The sequence below is a fragment of the Coregonus lavaretus genome (genome assembly GCF_964263955.1).
Source record: "Coregonus lavaretus genome assembly, chromosome: 16".
NCBI classification, from domain to species: domain Eukaryota; kingdom Metazoa; phylum Chordata; class Actinopteri; order Salmoniformes; family Salmonidae; genus Coregonus; species Coregonus lavaretus.
The window spans coordinates 8,652,503-8,675,034 of NC_140003.1; the positions used below are offsets into that span (position 1 = coordinate 8,652,503).

The following is a 22,532-nucleotide window of genomic DNA, read 5'->3' on the forward strand; positions in this document are numbered from 1 at the left end:
GAAGGCCGGTGACGACGAACGCCGAAGCCTGCCCGAACAAGGAGATGAGGCAGCTTCGGAGGGAGTCGTGACAATACCGACCTTAACTTCATTTAAAAATAATGTCAAAAGCTGGCTGATGATTGAACAATATAACCATTTTTCATGTCTATATCTACAGTTAGGTTGGAGTCATTAAAACTAGTTTTTCAACCACTCCACAAATTTCTTGTTAACAAACTATAGTTTTGGCAAGTTAGGACATCTACTCTGTGCATGACAAGTAATTTTTCCAACAATTGCTTACAGACAGATTATTTCACTTATAATTCACTGTAACACAATTCCAGTGGATCAGAAGTTTACATACCCTAAGTTGACTGTGCCTTAAAATAGCTTGGACATTTCCAGAAAATGATGTCATGGCTTTAGAAGCTTCTGATAGGCTAAATGACATCATTTGAGTCAATTGGAGGTGTACATGTGGATGTATTTCAAGGCCTACCTTAAAACTCAGTGCCTCTTTTTTGACATCATGGGAAAATCAAAAGAAATCAGCCAAAACCTCCACAAGTCTGGTTCATCCTTGGGAGCAATTTCCAAACGCCTGAAGGTACCACGTTCATCTGTACAAACAATAGTACGCAAGTATAAACACCATGGGACCACGCAGCCGTCATACTGCTCAGGAAGGAGACGCGTTCTGTCTCCTAGAGATGAACGTACTTTGGTGCGAAAAGTGGAAATCAATCCTAGAACAACAGCAAAGGACCTTGTGAAGATGCTGGAGGAAACAGGTACAAAAGTATCTATATCCACAGTAAAACGAGTCCTATATCGACATAACCTGAAAGACCGTGCAGCAAGGAAGAATCCACTGCTCCCAAACCACCATAAAAAAGCCAGACTACGGTTTGCAACTGCACATGGGGACAAAGATCGTACTTTTTGGAGAAATGTCCTCTGGTCTGATGAAACAAAAATAGAACTGTTTGGCCAAATTGACCATCGTTATGTTTGGAGGAAAAAGGGGGTCTCTTGAAAGCCGAAGAACACCATCCCAACCGTGAAGCACGGGGGTGGCAGCATCATGCTGTGGGGGTGCTTTGCTGCAAAGGAGGGACTGGTGCACTTCACAAAATAGATGGCATCATGAGGAAGGAAAATTATGTGGATATATTGAAGCAACATCTCAAGACATCAGTCAGGAAGTAAAAGCTTGGTCACAAATGGGTCTTCCAAATGGACAATGACCCCAAGCATACTTCCAAAGTTGCTTAAGGACAACTGGCTTAAGGACAAAATGGCTTAAGGACAACAAAGTCAAGGTATTGGAGTGGCCATCACAAAGCCCTGACCTCAATCCTATAGAAAATGTGTGGGCAGAACTGAAAAAGCGTGTGCGAGCAAGGAGGCCTACAAACCTGACTCAGTTACACCAGCTCTGTCAGGAGGAATGGGCCAAAATGCACCCAACTTATTGTGGGAAGCTTGTTTAAGGCTACCCGAAACGTTTGACCAAAGTTAAACAATTTAAAGGCAATGCTACCAAATACTAATTGAGTGTATGTAAACTTTTGACCCACTGGGAATGAGATGAAATAAATAAAAGCTGAAATAAATAATTATCTCTACTATTATTCTGACATTTCACATTCTTAAAATAAAGTGGTGATCCTAACTGACCTAAGACAGGGAATTTTTACTAGGATTAAATGTCAGGAATTGTGAAAAACTGAGTTTAAATGTATTTGGCTAAGGTGTATGTAAACTTCAACTGTATGTAATGTGTATGTATCTATGTAATGTATCTGTACTGAACAATATACACTGCTCAAAAAAATAAATGGAACACTTAAACAATACAATGTAACTCCAAGTCAATCACACTTCTGTGAAATCAAACTGTCCACTTAGGTAGCAACACTGATTGACAATACATTTCACATGCTGTTGTGCAAATGGAATAGACAACAGGTGGAAATTATAGGCAATTAGCAAGACACCCCCAATAAAGGACTGGTTTTGCAGGTGGTCACCACAGACCACTTCTCAGTTCCTATGCTTCTTGGCTGCTGTTTTGGTCACTTTTGAATGCTGGCGGTGCTTTCACTCTAGTGGTAGCATGAGACGGAGTCTACAACCCACACAAGTGGCTCAGGTAGTGCAGCTCATCCAGGATGGCACATCAATGTGAGCTGTGGCAAGAAGGTTTGCTGTGTCTGTCAGCGTAGTGTCCAGAGCATGAAGGCGCTACCAGGAGACAGGCCAGTACATCAGGAGATGTGGAGGAGGCCGTAGGAGGGCAACAACCCAGCAGCAGGAATGCTCCTCCGCCTTTGTGCAAGGAGGAGCAGGAGGAGCACTGCCAGAGCCCTGCAAAATGACCTCCAGCAGGCCACAAATGTGCATGTGTCTGCTCAAACGGTCAGAAACAGACTCCATGAGGGTGGTATGAGGGCCCGACGTCCACAGGTGGGGGTTGTGCTTACAGCCCAACACCGTGCAGGACGTTTGGCATTTGCCAGAGAACACCAAGATTGGCAAATTCGCCACTGGCACCCTGTGCTCTTCACAGATGAAAGCAGGTTCACACTGAGCACGTGACAGACGTGACAGAGTCTGGAGACGCCATGGAGAACGTTCTGCTGCCTGCAACATCCTCCAGCATGACCGGTTTGGCGGTTGGTCAGTCATGGTGTGGGGTGGCATTTCTTTGGGGGGCCGCACAGCCCTCCATGTGCTCGCCAGAGGTAGCCTGACTGCCATTAGGTACCGAGATGAGATCCTCAGACCCCTTGTGAGACCATATGCTGGTGCGGTTGGCCCTGGGTTCCTCCTAATGCAAGACAATGCTAGACCTCATGTGGCTGGAGTGTGTCAGCAGTTCCTGCAAGAGGAAGGCATTGATGCTATGGACTGGCCCGCCCGTTCCCCAGACCTGAATCCAATTGAGCACATCTGGGACATCACGTCTCGCTCCATTCACCAACGCCACGTTGCACCACAGACTGTCCAGGAGTTGGCGGATGCTTTAGTCCAGGTCTGGGAGGAGATCCCTCAGGAGACCATCCACCACCTCATCAGGAGCATGCCCAGGCGTTGTAGGGAGGTCATACAGGCACGTGGAGGCCACACACACTACTGAGCCTCATTTTGACTTGTTTTAAGGACATTACATCAAAGTTGGATCAGCCTGTAGTGTGGTTTTCCACTTTAATTTTGAGGGTGACTCCAAATCCAGACCTCCATGGGTTGATAAATTTGATTTCCATTGATAATTTTTGTGTGATTTTGTTGTCAGCACATTCAACTATGTAAAGAAAAAAGTATTTAAGATTATTTCATTCATTCAGATCTAGGATGTGTTATTTTAGTGTTCCCTTAATTTTTTTGAGCAGTATATATATATATATATATATATATATATATATATATATATATATATATATATATATATATATACACACACAGTGAGGGAAAAAAGTATTTGATCCCCTGCTGATTTTGTACGTTTGTCCACTGACAACGAAATGATCAGTCTATAATTTTAATGGTAGGTTTATTTCAACACTGAGAGACAGAATAACAACAACAAAAAAATCAAGAAAACCGCATGTCAAAAAAGTTATAAATTGATTTGCATTTTAATGAGGGAAATAAGTATTTGACCCCCTCTCAATCAGAAAGATTTCTGTCTCCCAGGTGTCTTTTATACAGGTAACGAGCTGAGATTAGGAGCACACTCTTAAAGGGAGTACTCCTAATCTCAGCTTGTTACCTGTATAAAAGACACATGTCCACAGAAGCAATCAATCAATCAGATTCCAAACTCTCCACCATGGCCAAGACCAAAGAGCTCTCCAAGGATGTCAGGGACAATATTATACACCTACAAAAGGCTGGAATGGGCTACAAGACCATCGCCAAGCAGCTTGGTGAGAAGGTGACAACAGTTGGTGCGATTATTCGCAAATGGAAGAAACACAAAAGACTGTCTATCTCCCTCGGCCTGGTGCCTCCATACAAGATCTCACCTCGTGGAGTTGCAATGATCATGAGAACGTTGAGGAATCAGCCCAGAACTACACGGCAGGATCTTGTCAATGATCTCAAGGCAGCTGGGACCATAGTCTCCAAGAAAACAATTGGTAACACACTACGCCGTGAAGGACTGAAATCCTGCAGCACCCGCAAGGTCCCCCTGCTCAAGAAAGCACATATACAGGCCCGTCTGAAGTTTGCCAATGAACATCTGAATGATTCAGAGGAGAACTGGGTGTTGTGGTCAGATGAGACCAAAATCGAGCTCTTTGGCATCATCTCAACTCGCCGTGTTTGGAGGAAGAGGAATGCTGCCTATGACCGCAAGACCACCATCCCCACCGTCAAACATGGAGGTGGAAACATTATGCTTTGGGGGTGTTTTTCTGCTAAGGGGACAGGACAACTTCACCGCATCAAAAGGGACGATGGACAGGGCCATGTACCGTCAAATCTTGGGTGAGAACCTCCTTCCCTCAGCCAGGGCATTGAATATGGGTCATGGATGGGTATTCCAGCATGACAATGACCCAAAACACACGGCCAAGGCAACAAAGGAGTGGCTCAAGAAGAAGCACATTAAAGGTCCTGGAGTGGCCTAGCCAGTCTCCACACCTTAATCCCATAGAAAATCTGTGGAGGGAGCTGAAGGTTCGAGTTGCCAAACGTCAGCCTCGAAACCTTAATGACTTGGAGAAGATCTGCAAAGAGGAGTGGAACAAAATCCCTCCTGAGATGTGTACAAACCTGGTGGCCAACTGCAAAAAACGTCTGACCTCTGTGATTGCCAACAAGGGTTTTGCCACCAAGTACTAAGTCATGTTTTGCAGAGGGGTCAAATACTTATTTCCCTCATTAAAATGCTAATAAATTTATAACATTTTTGACATGCTTTTTTCTATATTTATTTGTTGTTATTTTGTCTCTCAGTGTTCAAATAAACCTACCATTTAAATTATAGACTGATCATGTCTTTGTCAGTGGGCAAACGTACAAAATCAGCAGGGGATCAAATACATTTTTCCCTCACTGTATATGTTCCCATGAGCTGAAATAAAAGTAAAATAAATGATCCCGAAAAGTTTCCATACGCACAAAAAGCTTATTTCTCTCAAACTTTGTGCAAAAATTAGTTTACATCCCTTTTAGTGAGCATTTCTCCTTTGCCAAGATAAACCATCCACCTGACAGGTTTGCCATATCAAGAAGCTGATTAACCAGTATCCGGCTTCTTCACCTGTGGGATCGTCGGAGACCAGCCACCCGGACAGCTTATGAAACTGTGGGTTTGCAAAACTGAAGAATTTCTGCACAAACTGCCACAATCCATCTCAGGGAAACTCATAAGTGTGTTCGTCGTCCTTACCAGGGTCTTGACCAGACTGCAGTTCAGTGCCGTAACTGACTTCAGTGGGCAAATGCTCACCTTCAATGGCCACTGGCACACAGGAGAAGTGTGCTCTTCACGGATTAATCCCGGTTTCAACTGTACCGGGCAGATGGCAGACTATGTGTATGGTGTTGTGTGGGCGAGCGGTTTGCTGATGTCAATGTTGTGAACAGAGTGCCCAATGGCGGCAGACTACATCTTTAATTCTCCGGAGGCGGCTATGGCTCTCATTCAACGCCACATTAAGAAGTCTTGAGTCTTCTGACTATTTTCCCCTTGCACCGCGGATCCAGACAGGGTTGTCTACTTTCCTCCTTGTTGTTTGCTTTGGCAATTGAGCCCCTTGCCGTCACACTGCACTCTAATGATGCTATTCAAGGTATAATCAGGACAGGCTTAGAGCAGAAAGTCTTGCATGTCTCGTATGCTGACGACCTTCTTCTGTTTATCTCCAACCGTGATACCTCATTACCACATGCCTTATCTATTATTTAAACGTTTGGATCAAGCTGAATCTAGGCAAGAGTGAGCTTTTTCCTGTAAATAAGGCTGCTTTAAAGTGCTCTTTTACAAGCTTTCAGTTTAGGTTTGTCCATGATCAAGTCACATATACAGTGGGGAGAACAAGTATTTGATACACTGCCGATTTTGCAGGTTTTCCTACTTACAAAGCATATAGAGGTCTGTAATTTTTATCATAGGTAAACTTCAACTGTGAGAGACGGAATCTAAAATAAAAATCCAGAAAATCACATTGTATGATTTTTAAGTAATTAATTTTCATTTTATTGCATGACATAAGTATTTGATCACCTACCAACCAGTAAGAATTCCGGCTCTCACAGACCTGTTTTTCTTTAAGAAGCCCTACTGTTCTCCACTCATTACCTGTATTAACTGCACCTGTTTGAACTCGTTACCTGTATAAAATACACCTCTCCACCTACTCAATCAAACAGACTCCAACCTCTCCACAATGGCCAAGACCAGAGAGCTGTGTAAGGACATCAGGGATAAAATTGTAGACCTGCACAAGGCTGGGATGGGCTACAGGACAATAGGCAAGCAGCTTGGTGAGAAGGCAAAAACTATTGGCGCAATTATTAGAAAAAATGGAAGAAGTTCAAGATGACGGTCAATCACCCTCGGTCTGGGGCTCCATGCAAGATCTCACCTCGTGGGGCATCAATGATCATGAGGAAGGTGAGGGATCAGCCCAGAACTACACGGCAGGACCTGGTCAATGACCTGAAGAGAGTTGGGACCACAGTCTCAAAGAAAACCATTAGTAACACACTACGCCGTCATGGATTAAAATCCTGCAGCGCACGCAAGGTCCCCCTGCTCAAGCCAGCGCATGTCCAGGCCCGTCTGAAGTTTGCCAATGACATCTGGATGATCCAGAGGAGGAATGGGAGAAGGTCATGTGGTCTGATGAGACAAAAATAGAGATTTTTGGTATAAACTCCACTCGCCGTGTTTGGAGGAAGAAGAAGGATGAATACAACCCCAAGAACACCATCCCAACCGTGAAGTATGGAGGTGGAAACATTATTCTTTGGGGATGCTTTTCTGCAAAGGGGACAGGACGACTGCACCGTATTCAGGGGAGGATGGATGGGGCCATGTATCGCGAGATCTTGGCCAACAACCTCCTTCCCTCAGTAAGAGCATTGAAGATGGATCGTGGCTGGGTCTTCCAGCATGACAACGACCCGAAACACACAGCCAGGGCAACTAAGGAGTGGCTCCGTAAGAAGCATCTCAAGGTCCTGGAGTGGCCTAGCCAGTCTCCAGACCTGAACCCAATAGGAAATCTTTGGAGGGAGCTGAATGTCTGTATTGCCCAGCGACAGCCCCGAAACCTGAAGGATCTGGAGAAGGTCTGTATGGAGGAGTGGGCCATACAGACCTTAAAGTGACAAGGAAATATTCAAATTTGTTTAAGGAAAACATTGTTGCTCCAGCAGACAGTTCGAAACAATCTTTTACTTTTTGGAAGTGTCACGTTCGTTGAATGACGGGTTAGACCAAGGCGCAGCGTGATATGCGTACATGTTTATTGAACTTAATAAACACACGACAAAACAACAAAGGAAATGAAACGTGAAGTCCAAGGTAGCACACACAACATACCTTACACCAGGGTTCTTCAATTCCGGTCCTGGAGGGCCGAAACACCTCTGTTTTTTATCCTCTCCTTCTAATCAGGGGCTAATTCAGACCTGGGACACCAGATGAGTGCAATTAACTACCAGGTAGAAATAAAAAACAGAAGTGTTTCGGCCCTCCAGGACCGGAATTGAAGAACCCTGCCTTACACGGAACAAGATCCCACAACTCAATAGTGCCAATAGGCTGCCTAAGTATGGTCCCCAATCAGAGACAACGAGCGACAGCTGCCTCTGATTGGGAACCACACCGGCCAACATAGAACTAAACATACTAGATCCCACATAGAAAATACTACATAACAAAGAATATACACACCCTGACACAGGGCGTAACAGTACCCCCCCCCAAAGGTGCGGACTCCGACCGCACAACATAAACATAACAGGGTAGGGGCCGGGTGGGCATTCCGCCTCGGAGGCGGATCCGGCTCGGGGTGTGACGACCTCTCACTCTCCGCCTCCCTATTGCGCCCCTGGTCTGGACCTCGGCGTGCTGCTTCCCCTCTACTTCCTCCCACGATACTCCAGACCCTGTCTGGACCCTGGTGTGAGAGACCCCGAACCTGGAGAGGGGCTGACGTCATGGTCTGGACTGGAGCCGCTGACCGGAGCTGGACTGGGCACCGGTGGAGCGGACTGCTCTGGCTCCGGAGTGGAGCCGCTGACCGGAGCTGGATCAGGCACCGGTGGAGCGGACTGCTCTGGCTCCGTAGTGGCGCAGCTGACCGGAGCTGGATCAGGCACCGGTGGAGCGGACTGCTCTGGCTCCGGAGTGGAACAGCTGACCGGAACTGGATCAGGCACCGGTGGAGCGGACTGCTCTGGCTCCGGAGTGGAGCAGCTGACCTGTGCCGGACCAGGCACCGGTGGAACGGGCACGGGCCGTGCCGGACTGGACAAACGCACCACTGGTCTGGTGCGAGGAGCAGGTATGGGCCGGACCGGACTAGGAACACGCACCACTGGCTTGGTGCGAGGAGCAGGAACAGGCCGGGCCGGACTGGCGACGCGCACCACTGGCTTGGTGCGAGGAGCAGGAACAGGCCTGGCTGGCGACGCGCACCACTGGCTTGGTGCGAGGAGCAGGAACAGACCGGGCCGGGCTGGCGACGCGCACCACTGGCTTGGTGCGAGGAGCAGGAACAGGCCGGGCCGGGCTGGCGACGCGCACCACTGGCTTGGTGCGAGGAGCAGGAACAGGCCGGGCCGGGCTGGCGACGCGCACCACTGGCTTGGTGCGAGGAGCAGGAACAGGCCGGGCCGGACTGTGAAAGCGGACTGGAGGTCTGGAGCGGAGAGCTGGCACAACCCGTCCTGGCTGGCTGCCCACTTTCGCACTACACGTGTGGGGCGCTGGCACAGGACGCACTAGGCTGTGCACACGCACTGGCGATACAGTTCGTGGTTTAGCTCTACCAAATTTGCAGACATATTATTGGGCTGAAAATTTCAGAGCCCTATTTGTACTGGCTGCAGACTGACCACTCTGGGTCCAGATGGAGTCTGAATCATGTAAACCTTCTGCATTTTCCTCTGTGTTGTGCTCGTCTCTCCCAGTGTCCCTAGGCAAAAGGTGTGTCAACCCAATTGTAAAGCAGTCCCTTAAAATGTGGAATCAGTTCCGTTTAGCCTTTTGCCTCAGAGGCTTTTCTTTATTTACATTTACGTCATTTAGCAGACGCTCTTATCCAGAGCGACTTACAGTTAGTGAGTGCATACATTTTTTATTTTTTTTCATACTGGAATCGAACCCACAACCCTGGCGTTGCAAATGCCACACTCTACCAACTGAGCTACATCCCTGCCAGCCATTCCCTCCCCTACCCTGGACGACGCTGGGCCAATTGTGCGCCGCCCCTTGTGTCTCCCAGTCGCGGCCGGCTACGACAGAGCCTGGATTTGAACCAGGATCTCTAGTGGCACAGCTAGCACTGCGATGCAGTGCCTTAGACCACTGCGCCAATCAATCAGAACATTTTATTTCCTCCATCTTTAAATGAGGGGGCTTTCGGGATCTGGCACTCACGGGGCCTCTCCTCACTAGCCCAATTACTCTTTGATGATACATTTTCCTATTTTGCTCAGCTACAGGAAAAGTTCAACCTCCACCAATCCCACTTCTTCCGCTATCTCCATGCTAGGAACTTTGTCAGAGCTAACACACCAGAATTTCCCAATAGGCCTGCGAGTACAGCTATAGAGAGCATCTTTGAGCTAAACAAGCTTCCTAAGGGTGCAATTTCAGATGTATATGCAATCATTAATGACTTACAGAACCGTTCTTTGCTGCCTTTAAAGACTCGATGGGAAAAGGATTTGGGAGAGGAACTTGGGGAAGACACCTGGGAATCTATGCTGCACAGGGTGCATTCCTCCTCTTTTAGCACTAGACACAGCCTCATTCAATTCAAGATGGTTCACCGTATCCACTGGTCCAGGGCCAAACTCGGAAGAATATTCTCTGATTTTGATCCTACTTGCGTCCAATGTAAAACGGAACCAGCCACACTGTTTCATATGTTTTGGGACTGTCACAAATTGTCTGGTTTCTGGGAATTCATATTTAAATGTTTCTCTGATATATATGACACTGTTATAGATTCATCTCCCCTTACAGCCCATTTTGGAGTACTGCCCATAGGTACCCCCCTGTCAAGAATTCAGTCAGACACTGTTGCTTAGACAACTCTCTTAGCTAGATGGTTAATACTCCAGAACTGGAAGATGGCAGTTCCCCCATCTTATAAATATTGGGTGGGAGATATGTTGTTCTCTCTGAAATTAGACAAAATAAAATTCAATACACGTGGGAACTCCAAACTGTTTTATGATACTTGGGCTCCATTCCGGTCTTACTTTGAACAGTCCACCTTCTGATGGCATTCTTATTAAAACCAAAATAAGTCTGTATTTGACACCCCTGTGAGGAGTATTTCTTTGTGAGGGTTTTGGGGGGACATTGAGATTGATTATGTGCCTATTGATTCTTATTGAATGTGACTTGCGGATGCCTTATTCCTCTTGCCCTGTCAGAGACTAAGATGTGAGCTTGTTTTGCCCTGTTTTAATTGTGTTTACAATTACATATACATATATATATATATATATATATATATATATACATATATATACATATATATATATATATATATATATATATATACAGTGGGGAAAAAAGTATTTAGTCAGCCACCAATTGTGCAAGTTCTCCCACTTAAAAAGATGAGAGAGGCCTGTAATTTTCATCATAGGTACACGTCAACTATGACAGACAAATTGAGGAAAAAAATTTCCAGAAAATCACATTGTAGGATTTTTTATGAATTTATTTGCAAATTATGGTGGAAAATAAGTATTTGGTCACCTACAAACAAGCAAGATTTCTGGCTCTCACAGACCTGTAACAACTTCTTTAAGAGGCTCCTCTGTTCTCCACTCGTTACCTGTATTAATGGCACCTGTTTGAACTTGTTATCAGTATAAAAGACACCTGTCCACAACCTCAAACAGTCACACTCCAAACTCCACTATGGCCAAGACCAAAGAGCTGTCAAAGGACACCAGAAACAAAATTGTAGACCTGCACCAGGCTGGGAAGACTGAATCTGCAATAGGTAAGCAGCTTGGTTTGAAGAAATCAACTGTGGGAGCAATTATTAGGAAATGGAAGACATACAAGACCACTGATAATCTCCCTCGATCTGGGGCTCCACGCAAGATCTCACCCCGTGGGGTCAAAATGATCACAAGAACGGTGAGCAAAAATCCCAGAACCACACGGGGGGACCTAGTGAATGACCTGCAGAGAGCTGGGACCAAAGTAACAAAGCCTACCATCAGTAACACACTATGCCGCCAGGGACTCAAATCCTGCAGTGCCAGACGTGTCCCCCTGCTTAAGCCAGTACATGTCCGGGCCCGTCTGAAGTTTGCTAGAGTGCATAAATTCATTAAAAATCCTACAATGTGATTTTCTGGAGAAAAAAAAATCTCATTTTGTCTGTCATAGTTGACGTGTACCTATGATGAAAATTACAGGCCTCTCTCATCTTTTTAAGTGGGAGAACTTGCACAATTGGTGGCTGACTAAATACTTTTTTCCCCCCACTGTATATTTTTTAAAGCATCGTAAACTTACATTTTGGTCCAGTGGATGGTCGTTCTGTGGCCATGACTGTCTGTGAATGTGAGTGGTTGCATTTCTCCACCCCTATCCCTTGTCTGTTCACAGGAACAATGGCGAGGTGACCGCTCTGTCCCTGTATTAACTACAGATTGCCCTTTAACCTTTTGTACCCTTCTTCCCAGTGTGTTTAACTTTTCTAAAGTACGGTATCTTTATACCTATTATTTTATTTATTTTAATTTTATAGTTGAGTATATTATTTATATTGTTTTGTGTTGTCTTACGTGTGTAAAACTGAATAAACAGAGTAAAAAAAAAAGGAAAACAAAAGTCGTAGTATTGCTAGGTCAACCCTACTGTCACGACTTCCTCCGAAGCTGCCTCCTCTCCTTGTTCGGGCAGGCTTCGGCGTTCGTCGTCACCGGCCTTCTAGCCACTGCCACTCCTCATCTCATCATTCCATTTGTTTTGTCTTGTTTATTACACACACACACACACACACACACCTGGTTCATATCCCATCATCAGTACCTGTATAAGTGTTCCCTCTGCCCCCTTGTCTTTGTGTGTGATTGTTTATTGTAGAGGAGAGTAAAGCTCGTTTTCTATTGTGTATCGCTGGGTTATTCACCTGTGTGCCTTTATTTCCCCAGTGCGCCGTTTGTCCGCACTGGTGTGTATTACGCATTGCTGCGTACCTCTGTTTATTGATTAAACCATTTATTCCGTGATTTCCTCTCCTGACTCCGTCCAACATCACCCACTACACCTACACTGGAGTAAAGATAATGCTGGACTCATTTGTACTTTGGGGTAAGGGTTATGACTAGGGCTGTTGCGGTGACTATATTACCGCCACACCGGCGGTCACGAGACATGATAGCAGTCAAATTCCACATGACGGTAACTAGGCTTCTCCAAGCTCTGATACTGCTGATGGTCATTAGTAGCCTCCCAAACTTGCTAACTGCCTGGTACTCCAAGACACATACAGCACCCGATGTCACAGGAAGGCCAAAAATATCAAGGACATCAACCACCCGAGCCACTGCCTGTTCACCCCGCTATCATCCAGAAGGCGAGGTCAGTACAGGTGCATCAAAGCTGGGACCGAGAGAATGAAAAACAGCTTATATCTCAAGGCCATCAGACTGTTAAATACCCATCACTAGCACATTAGAGGCTGCTGCTTTCTATTGAAATCACTGGCCACTTTAAGAAATGGAACACTAGTCACTTTAATAATGTTTACATATCTTGCACTACTCATCTCATATGTATATACTGCATTCTATTCCATAATATTCTACTGTATCTTAGTCAATGCCGCTCTGTCATTGCTTGTCCATATATGTATATATTCTTAAATCCCATTCCTTACTAGTTTTGTGTGTATTGGGTATATGTTTGAAATTGTTAGATATTACTTGTTAGATATTACTGCACTGTCGGAGCTAGAAGCACAAGCATTTCGCTACACCCGCTATAACATCCGCTAAATACGTGTATGTGACAAATAAAATTTTATTTTATTTGATACTCAGCACTCTATTGTCCCTCTAATCACTTTGACATCAATGCAAATGTATTCTAAAATCTAATCAAACATTTCATGATAGCCCAGGAGCTCATGTTCTGCAACATTTCTATAGGCTATGCAATTGTGTGAGAAAACAGAGTTTTGATGGCCTCTATTAAAGAGGAGGATCCCATCAGCTTTCTATAGGCTTACATTTACATTTGAGTCATTTAGCAGAAGCTCTTATCCAGAGCGACTTACAGTTAGTGAGTGCATAAATTTTTCATACTGGCCCCTTCTGGGAATCAAACCCACAACACTGGCGTTGCAAGCGCCATGCTCTACCAACTGAGCTACGAGTGGATGTATTCATTTGGGATCTATCGCATCCCACAACTGTCCCATAATATATTTATTTCTCGCACAGAAGGACAAGTTGACCAATAGAATAGCAAAATGTTTGTACTATGGGGGATAGTAGATTGACATAGGCTAGTGCTTTTGCTGTTCATTAGCCCTACTCGTTTTGTTGGCTGACGAAAAGTAAATTTGGACAGTTCTTCTAACATGTTCAATATGTGCCTTGGAATTCGATAAGGACATGCACAGTTGCGTCCCCGATGTGTCTGTCTTCACTTGTAGCCTACTTCGGAGCTGAGATGCCTGTGAGAAGGATCCGATCACCTGACAGTCATTGGATAATAAGAATTGAGATATCTGAGAGAGCCATGTGAGTGAGAGGTGATTCGGAGTGCGGCGATTGGCAGCCAGGAGAAGGGAATTATAATTTTTATATACAGCCAAAGGGCACAAAGGCCACACAAGGGGGATGCCGCCTGGAAATTCGAGGCCTGGTGAGAATATTATCAAGCGCTATGAATGAGAGACTGATGAGGTGTGTGCAGCCTGCGTAAGAAACAAAGCAGAGCTCATGCCTTTCATGAAACTTTTTTCAAATCATCATTAGAGTCATGTCATTCAGCATTAGAATGTTTTAAAAATCTAAACATATAGCCCAACGTTTGTATCACAACTAAAGTTGCATAAATAACTCTAAATTAAGGATATAGGAGGATCTGTTCAACACAGAATAGCCGCATGTTCGCACTCCCTCGGAAATCGTTTGGAGAAAATATCATTTTTATTTTATTCAGCTATGTTCAATTGTATTCTTCATACTATAAAATAATGCCACGGAATTCTAAGCAAATCTTGTCTGTGAAATGAACTAGTTGTCACGATCGTTGAGAGACGGGTCAGACCAAGGTGCAGCGTGTGATGTGAACATGTTTATTTTATAAAATAAACATACAAACAAAACAACAAACCAACGTAACGTGAAGTCCAAGGCTATACACAATACAAGCCAAACACAGGAACAAGATCCCACAACATAGGTAGGCAAACAGGCTACTTACGTATGATCCCCAATCAGAGACAACGAGCGACAGCTGCCTCTGATTGGGAATCACACCCGGCCAAACATAGAAATACGAATCTAGATCCTAAACATAGAAAACATCACATAGATTTCCACACCCTGACTAAACAAACAAGAGTTCCATACGTCAGGACGTGACACTAGTGTATCACACAGCCATATGGCATAGCCAGATCAGGGCCTAACATAATGTCAGAGTATACTATCCTGTTCTTCTGAAATGGACTACATTTTCTTCATATCATGTTTTTTTAGACCTGTCTAAAATAAATAATGGATTTATTGTGATGGCGTAGGCTATATTAAATGTACTTATTATACTTTTTAAAATGTAGATATTCCAAAGGTCTGCAGCAGTAGCTTGTAGGCTATGCGTGGAAGCCAGGAGATGCTAGACGTGTTTTGTTAATGAATGGTAAATTACCGTGAGATCTGCAGTTATTTGCTTGACAAATATTCATGATCGCCACAGCCCTAGTAAGGGTACTGTTGGTCTAAGTCTTACCTTGGAGTAAGGTTACTGTTAGCCTAACTTGGTCTAAATTGGTACTGGATCTAACTTACCTTGGGGTAAGGGATTGTTGGCCTAACTCTTACCTTGGGGTAAGGGTAGAGTTGGCCCCTGGGGTAGAGGGCGCCAGTGAAGCGAGGCAGGAGCATGTTGGGTACCAGAGTGTCGTTGAGGTTGAGGTAGGCCAGTCGGGACCCATCAGGGGACCACCAATGAGCCACTTGAGAGTGCAGCACTTCCTCTGTAAAACAATGAAAGGAGAATATTTCATAACCGGTTTATGCCAAGTGGATAGAACATTGCTTATGGTAAATCTACACTTGAACTCTGCCAATATTTAAATCATTTTACTGTATATAAATAAAACTGTACACAACAAAATAATTTTGCCATTGAGGTGAAAAGCATTTAAAAACACATTCACAGCGCTAATAACAGGTATTTTATTTATCTGAAAGAAATGCAAGGACACTTTTCTATTTTGAAATATCATCCCTTTTTTTTAGCTCCTTTTCTTTTTCTCTTTTCTAATTCCTCCAGGAATAATAATGTGCGTGTGTACAGCTAAACAATGGATTCATGTACTCTCTCTCATTACTTAGAGTAGAAGGAATAGGAGAGGCTGAACCATTATGCAGTAGGAGTGCCAGGCAGGCAGAAATCATGTGGGAGATGACAAAATTATCAGCCTCTTCACTTTCCATTGGCCAACCCAATATAATGTGTACAAATAGCTCATTTGGGGACATTTCTAGTTTTGCTGCTCTAAACAACCAATAATCTAGCTAAATGTAACAATGGCCCTATAGGATGCACAATCGTCATAGAGTTATTAAACATGTCTCCACAAATGGTACAGTGTAAATACACTCCCTATCTATGTGTGGGTTGTGTGAGAGAGAGATTGTGTGTGTGTGTGTGTGTGTGTGTTTGTGAATCCTGTTCTATGGACACCAGTCAAGTCTTTTTGCTATCCGTGGTTACAAAAGACAGTCCCCAGGACATAAAGAAAGGAAGCCATTTCAGAGTAGTGGAATGTACCTATACTGTTCACACAGTATAGGTGAATTCCAGCCTGAGGTTGTCATATATGGACATTCTCAACCATTGTTGACCAATATTGTCAGAACAGTGGCCGTCTTACCTTCATATAACCAATCAGCGATGCCATTGAAGACCACTCCTTCTTGTCCCGAGGACGTCAGTCTCCAAGAACTGCTTTTGACATCCATCTGGTAGTAAATGTTGTTTTCAAAGACATACACCTTTTGATGAGAAAGATGTTTCATTAATAGTGGGATATCAAATCTACTGCGTTCACCTACATTTAGTTGATGTTCCTGCTACATAATAAGATCATGCTTATCATCATTATCATCACTTATAAATAAAAAAAGCGTATGGTTTATTAAGACAAGTGTGTGGAGGCGTATATGTGAAAGAAACACACACACACACACACACACTCACACACTCACACTCACTCAAAGCAGACTGATAAAGTTATACTCACACACACATTCAACAAGTTATTCACTGAAGGCAGAATCAACAACACATAAAAGCCTCTTGAATTAGCATGTTAAATGTGCAACCAGAAAAAAACATGGCAAGCGGTACCGGAGCGCCAAGTCTAGGAACCAAAAGGCTTCTTAACAGCTTCTACCCCCAAGCCATAAGACTCCCGAACAGCTAATCATGGCTACCCAGACTATTTGGAAGGCTGGATTTGGATCCAGCCTTCCTGCCCAGTTTGGTCCACTGAACAAGAATATGGATGAGGTGCAAAATGGCACTGCCATAGAAAACTCTGAGAAGTCACTAAATGAGAGGGACTATTGCTTTTCCTCTCAAATATTTGACTTCCTATCCACAGTTTTTAGCTTTTTTCCCCCATTGTATCTTAGAATCAATTTGGAAAGTTCCGAAAGAAATGCAATAAATTGTCCCGGTTGAGGTCATAACATATGGCAAAGTGGTCATTTTTAACAATTTCTGTTAGACAAATTGAGAAAATGTGTTTACATGGTAGGAGACTGTGAGGAAGTGTTGGTGTGAGGAGCTTACATAAATGGATATGCAGTGGGAAGGCCATAGGTAATGAGTTCATGTGAAGTGATAACACAGACAAATATGCAGAAGGAGCTAATGAATAATGAAACCTACTCTGTCACTACCAGAGCCACACACACTCATGCACCAGCGGACGCAAATGGACACACACACACACACAGCTGCAGGGCTTTCTAAGGTTGCTTTTACACAGGCAGACAAATTCTGATATTTTTTCTATTAATTGGTCTTTTAACCAATCACATCAGATCTTTTCACATTAGACCTTTTTCAAAACTGATCTGATTGATCAAAAGACAAATTAGTGAAGAAAAAAAAGATCAGAATTGGGCTGCCTGTGTAAGCAGCCTATGTAACTGATTACATGGGGGCCAGGTATAAATACTGCAAAAAGTAGATAAATATGCTATCAAACGGTTAATTACTTTCCATGTCTACGCTTTACAAATAATGGACTGATAATGCCATGCTTAATACTCGTTGGGTAGAGGGAATTACTCAAAAAGAGAGATCTGGTAGCCAAAAACATGTCTTAAAGCAATGGGTTGATAAGTAATACTGTTGTTCGTTTTCCGTCTCGATAATTGGTTCCTTTTACGGTTTTTGTTTACCATTTCTCTCATGTCAAAAACAACCTTTAATCAACATTCACCTTTGAGCAAAGGGGGTCTGGAGAATAAAACATACTATTGTTACATAAGAGGTGTAATTAAACATTGCCCATGCCGCTCCATGGCTTCCAGCGATTGAAAATGAGTCAACACAACGTATTTGGTTGGCAAAACACAACAAAATACATTGTATTTCATGGACTCATGACTTAAAGTCAAGAAATGTTGATTTCATGTTTTACAATAGACTTCAAAGATCTGATTTGAGATTGAGAGTCCTTCGCTCCTGCTTTCGATCGTGTAACATTGTTTTTGCTCACAGTATGAGGGAAGGTCAATCTAACTTATTCAAACACAAATGGCTATTTTGGCTTCAACACTACAGAAGACGTTGTGTGATATCCCACCCCCTCATATGGCTTTAAACCAACTCAGTGGCCTTGTGGTTAATGTGTCCGCCCTGTTGGGGGTTTGATCCACAGTTGAGTCAAACCAAAGAGTCTAGAAATCTGACCTGATGCCTCTGCTTGACACTCAGCATTAAGGAGATGGATTGTGGGTTATGCCATGCGATAGACTATCATTCTGTCATCAAGCTGCCTCATGCTACAGAATCTTTAGATTCTGCCCTATGTGCTGTTCTGGCTTGTCCAAGGCTTACATACTTACTATATATGGCTTTCCAATGGAGGAATGCCATTCACTGCTAGTTGTCTCACTTGTCTCACTCTCAAGGTAGCTTAGTGGGTAAGAGCGTTGTGCCAGTAACCGAAAGGTCGCTGGTTCTAATCCCCGAGCCGTCTAGGTGAAAAATCTGTCGATGTGCCCTTGAGCAAGGCACTTAACCCTAATTGCTCCTGTAAGTCGCTCTGGATAAGAGCGTCTGCTAAATGACCAAAAAAAAAAATAATCATCCTGAGATCTACAGTAAAACACTCCTAGCATCGTGCTCTACAAGTTTGTACGCTTGGTTGTGTTGTTGTGTGTATGGTGTGGTCCCGGTGCAGACATGCTACAAATACCAAACCAATTTGTGGACAAGGCCCTATTCACCTCACCCCATTTCATCCGACTTTAACTAGTTATCATAAATCTACTGCAATGCATGAGTAAAGGACATGAACTCAACGTGATTGAGTACACGGTGTGCAGTGTACACATCGTAAACCCTACATTAGCATGAGTCATCGTCTTCAAGCTGACCCAGAGGACTACTCACCAGCTGTTGATCCCGAACGCCCCAAGAAGCAAACTGCAGGACCGAGTCCGACACCTCTGGAGGGTTCAGCTCCTGTACCTCCCTGGTTCAAAACCCAACATCATTATGCAGTCCTTCATATACAAACATCAGTTTTGGAGTATTTTTATTTAACCTTTATTTACCCAGGTTAGTCTCACTGAGATAAAATACATTTTTCAAGAGAGACTTGGTCCAACCAAGACAGAAGCAGGGGGGGAACAATGTTTGAGACAAATATCAGACATACTGTAAGAACTTACACACATAGACACACAATATTTATTTTTACAAATTACGTAGACACACACATTTCAATTACAGAAACATAAAAGCGTAAAAGATGAAAAATCTATCATATGTACCAACGCATCGTCCTAACGACAATCACATTCCTTAGTAACATGTGAGTCAACCAAACTTTTAAACTCCAAGAAAACAAGATCCTGGAGTTTTAAGCTGGTCTGGAGAGAATTCCAAGGCCACGGAGCTGAGTAGCTAAAACCCTTTTTGCCATTATTCATTCTGATTTCAGGAACAGCTAAAAGTAAGTAGGAGTGAGACTGTAACTAGTATTTATTTTCTGACCTTATCAAATAAGAACAGAGATAAATTGGCAGTTTTCTCAAAATGGCATCAGAATGGCCTTATAGATCATAGTATACCAATGTTACGTTGTGTATACTTGCATTGTGTATACTAAGCCGACGTAGAGTCAACGAAGAACAACCAACAACTAGACAGTGATCACAGTGGTGTGTCAGATGCTTTTGGTTGGTAATAAACCTAAGAGCTGCATTTTACACAGAATCGAGTGCCTTCATGGTAGTGCTTGAGGTCTGCATACAGTGAGGGAAAAAAGTATTTGATGCAACATGGGAAAAACACTCAAAGTTTGCCGCATTTAAGAGGCATCGGGCCCTAAATGCATCATCCTCAGTGTAAGATTCAAGGGTAGAAAATAGCAACAGCAACATGTTCGTTTGTATCCGATCAATCAACGTGAGAAATAATCATATAACGTTTTCTAAGTCAGAAAGAAATAGGCCTAATCTACAGTACATAAGCTACAATAAAATAACAATAAAGGCCAAGTAATACCAATCTAAATTAATACAAGTTCCCAAGTAAAAGTCCACACAAGTCTACAGGTGTGTGTGTAAATGTGTGCTGGAGGTGAGCGAAGCTCGGGGAAGAAGGGGGCAATTGGCAGGGGGTACCTGTACCAGACCGGGGGGGAGCAGGCCTGGATAGTCGGGAGGCTGGGTATGAGAAGAGGCTTTCAACCAGACAGGTGCGTGGTGGAGGATATTTTAGCATTGGCACCGGAGCGGAGCGATTTATATCGGTTTGCTTTCTCCGATAAGAGAAAAGATGGATGATCTTTTTTATAGCCAAGTAACTTGTTGACTATATACAAAAATACTGTTGTATCTGGAATGATTATAACCTAAAAACACTTGCAAACAAATAAACAGAAGCGCACAAGACACACGGGTTCTGCTGCCGTCTTGGTTGGAAATTGCCTTCTGTTTACTATTAGTCTACTCAAATCTTGACAGGTGATACATACCTTGTATGCAGGTTGTATATCAAGTAGGATGCCAGGAAAGAGTATTGGTACACCTAAGGAGAAATCCATAGCAGAGAATGTGTTATCACCAGTACATAATCTCTAAAATGTGATTAAGATTAATAAAGCATAATTTATTTTATGTTTTGCACATTATCCAAATATATTATATTGTTTTCTTTGGCATAGTTCAACTGTGACCTAAATGGAAAGCTGGACAGACAACTATTGCATAACTATAAGGCCATTAAAACTCAATCTACACTGAGTGTATAAAACATTAGGAACACCTTCCTGATATTGAGTTGCACCCCCTTTTGCCATCAGAACAGCCTCAACATGTCGGAGCATGGACTCTACAAGGTGTCGAAAGTGTTCCACAGGGATGCTGGCCCATGTTCTTAAGGTTTTGTACACTCAGTGTATATCCATTGTTTTTGATTGCAGACTGAGACTGGACCATTCAGGAACACTCAACACCTCTTGGAAAGCCACTCTCGTGTGTCTTTGGCATTAAAATGGGTGTAATTGTAAAAAAAAAATATATATATATAAACAATTAAAACACTTCCCATGGTTTATTAGAAAGACTACTGCAGGTTTTTCTGCCGTGAATAAGGGATAATAGATGACATCAATGAGGGATCATAGTTTTCACCTGTGTATGCACACATGACTAAGTCGCTTTGGATAAAAGCGTCTGCTAAATGGCATATTTTTATTATTATTATTATTATTATTATTATTATTATTATTATTATTATTATTATTATTATTATTCACCTGGTCAGTCTGTCATAGAAAGAGCAGGTGTTCCTAATGTTTTGTACACACAGTGTTATGTGAAGAGGGAATTGCTGATTGGTGCTGTATGGGTAATCAGTGAGGTCATTTGCATAACAATATTACAGTAAGCTCACCCTGGAGCATAGTGATACAGTGGAGGCCCGCCACTCGCCTTAACCAGAGCACAATTGCCCATGGAAATGGAGTCTGCTTGGCTGATTGTACAAGTCACCCAGCCTTCAGTCTTAATTTTGGCTCTCCTGTTTGAGTTGCCGGAGATAATCTTCACCGAAAAACTCTGACACCGTGATAGGTCACATTTAGCAATGTTTTTATTAAAAGATGGTCAAAAGTTGGCTAAAATGGCTATGAGAGAAAGTGGGGATAGGCCTCTCAGACTAACAAAGCCTCTTAACAGCTTTGATATGTTTCATGAGTGGAGAGTAGTTTTGGGATTGATGTTTTGAATCGGTGAATCTGAGATGTGGGTTGGGTGTGATAAATGTGAATGATTACAGCAAGACAAAGAGGTGGACATGAGCTTTATGTGTGAAGGAATGCTTAGATTTAATTTTGACCTGACAAATACTTTTCCGGAGAAGCATGAGAAACCACTTTCATGTTCTAAATGTCAGTTTTCACAAATGGAAGGACTGTGCAATGATATTTTCCAAACGATTTGAGGAAGTGAGCACATGCAGCTATTCTGTGTTGAGTGGATAACAAAGAAATAGGTCCTCCTATATGCTTAATTTTGAGTTATTCATGTAACTTTAGTTGTTCTACAAATGTCGGGCTATATGTTTTGATTTTTAATACATTGTAAGGCTGCATGATGAGACTAATGATGATTTGAAAAAAGTCGCTTGAAAGGCATGAGCTCTGCTTAGTTTTTTTGCGCAGGCTATACACACTCCAATAGTCTTTCATTCACAATTTGATAAGCACTTGATAATGCCTCAAATTTCACGGAGGCATCCCCTTTGTGGCCGTAATGCACCCTAAAAACATCCATGCCTTTTGCGGCCGGGAATGCTGCGTTGTGCCCTTCTCCCGGAGTGTGCTGCG

The 22,532-nt window shown here is 43.3% G+C and overlaps 1 protein-coding gene across 1 annotated transcript in view; it reads right to left on the minus strand.

Annotated features, from left to right (window-relative positions):
- Positions 1 to 22,532, minus strand: part of LOC311143394 (inactive dipeptidyl peptidase 10-like) — a gene marked incomplete at both ends in the record, with an annotated part of 262,413 nt that overhangs the window by 13,776 nt on the left and 226,105 nt on the right. Inside the window, 4 exons of the mRNA XM_084179228.1 lie at positions 15,271 to 15,425; positions 16,329 to 16,449; positions 19,088 to 19,169; positions 20,679 to 20,731. Of these exons, the coding sequence (XP_084035354.1) occupies positions 15,271 to 15,425; positions 16,329 to 16,449; positions 19,088 to 19,169; positions 20,679 to 20,731 (411 nt within the window). The remainder of the gene's footprint in view (positions 1 to 15,270; positions 15,426 to 16,328; positions 16,450 to 19,087; positions 19,170 to 20,678; positions 20,732 to 22,532) is intronic.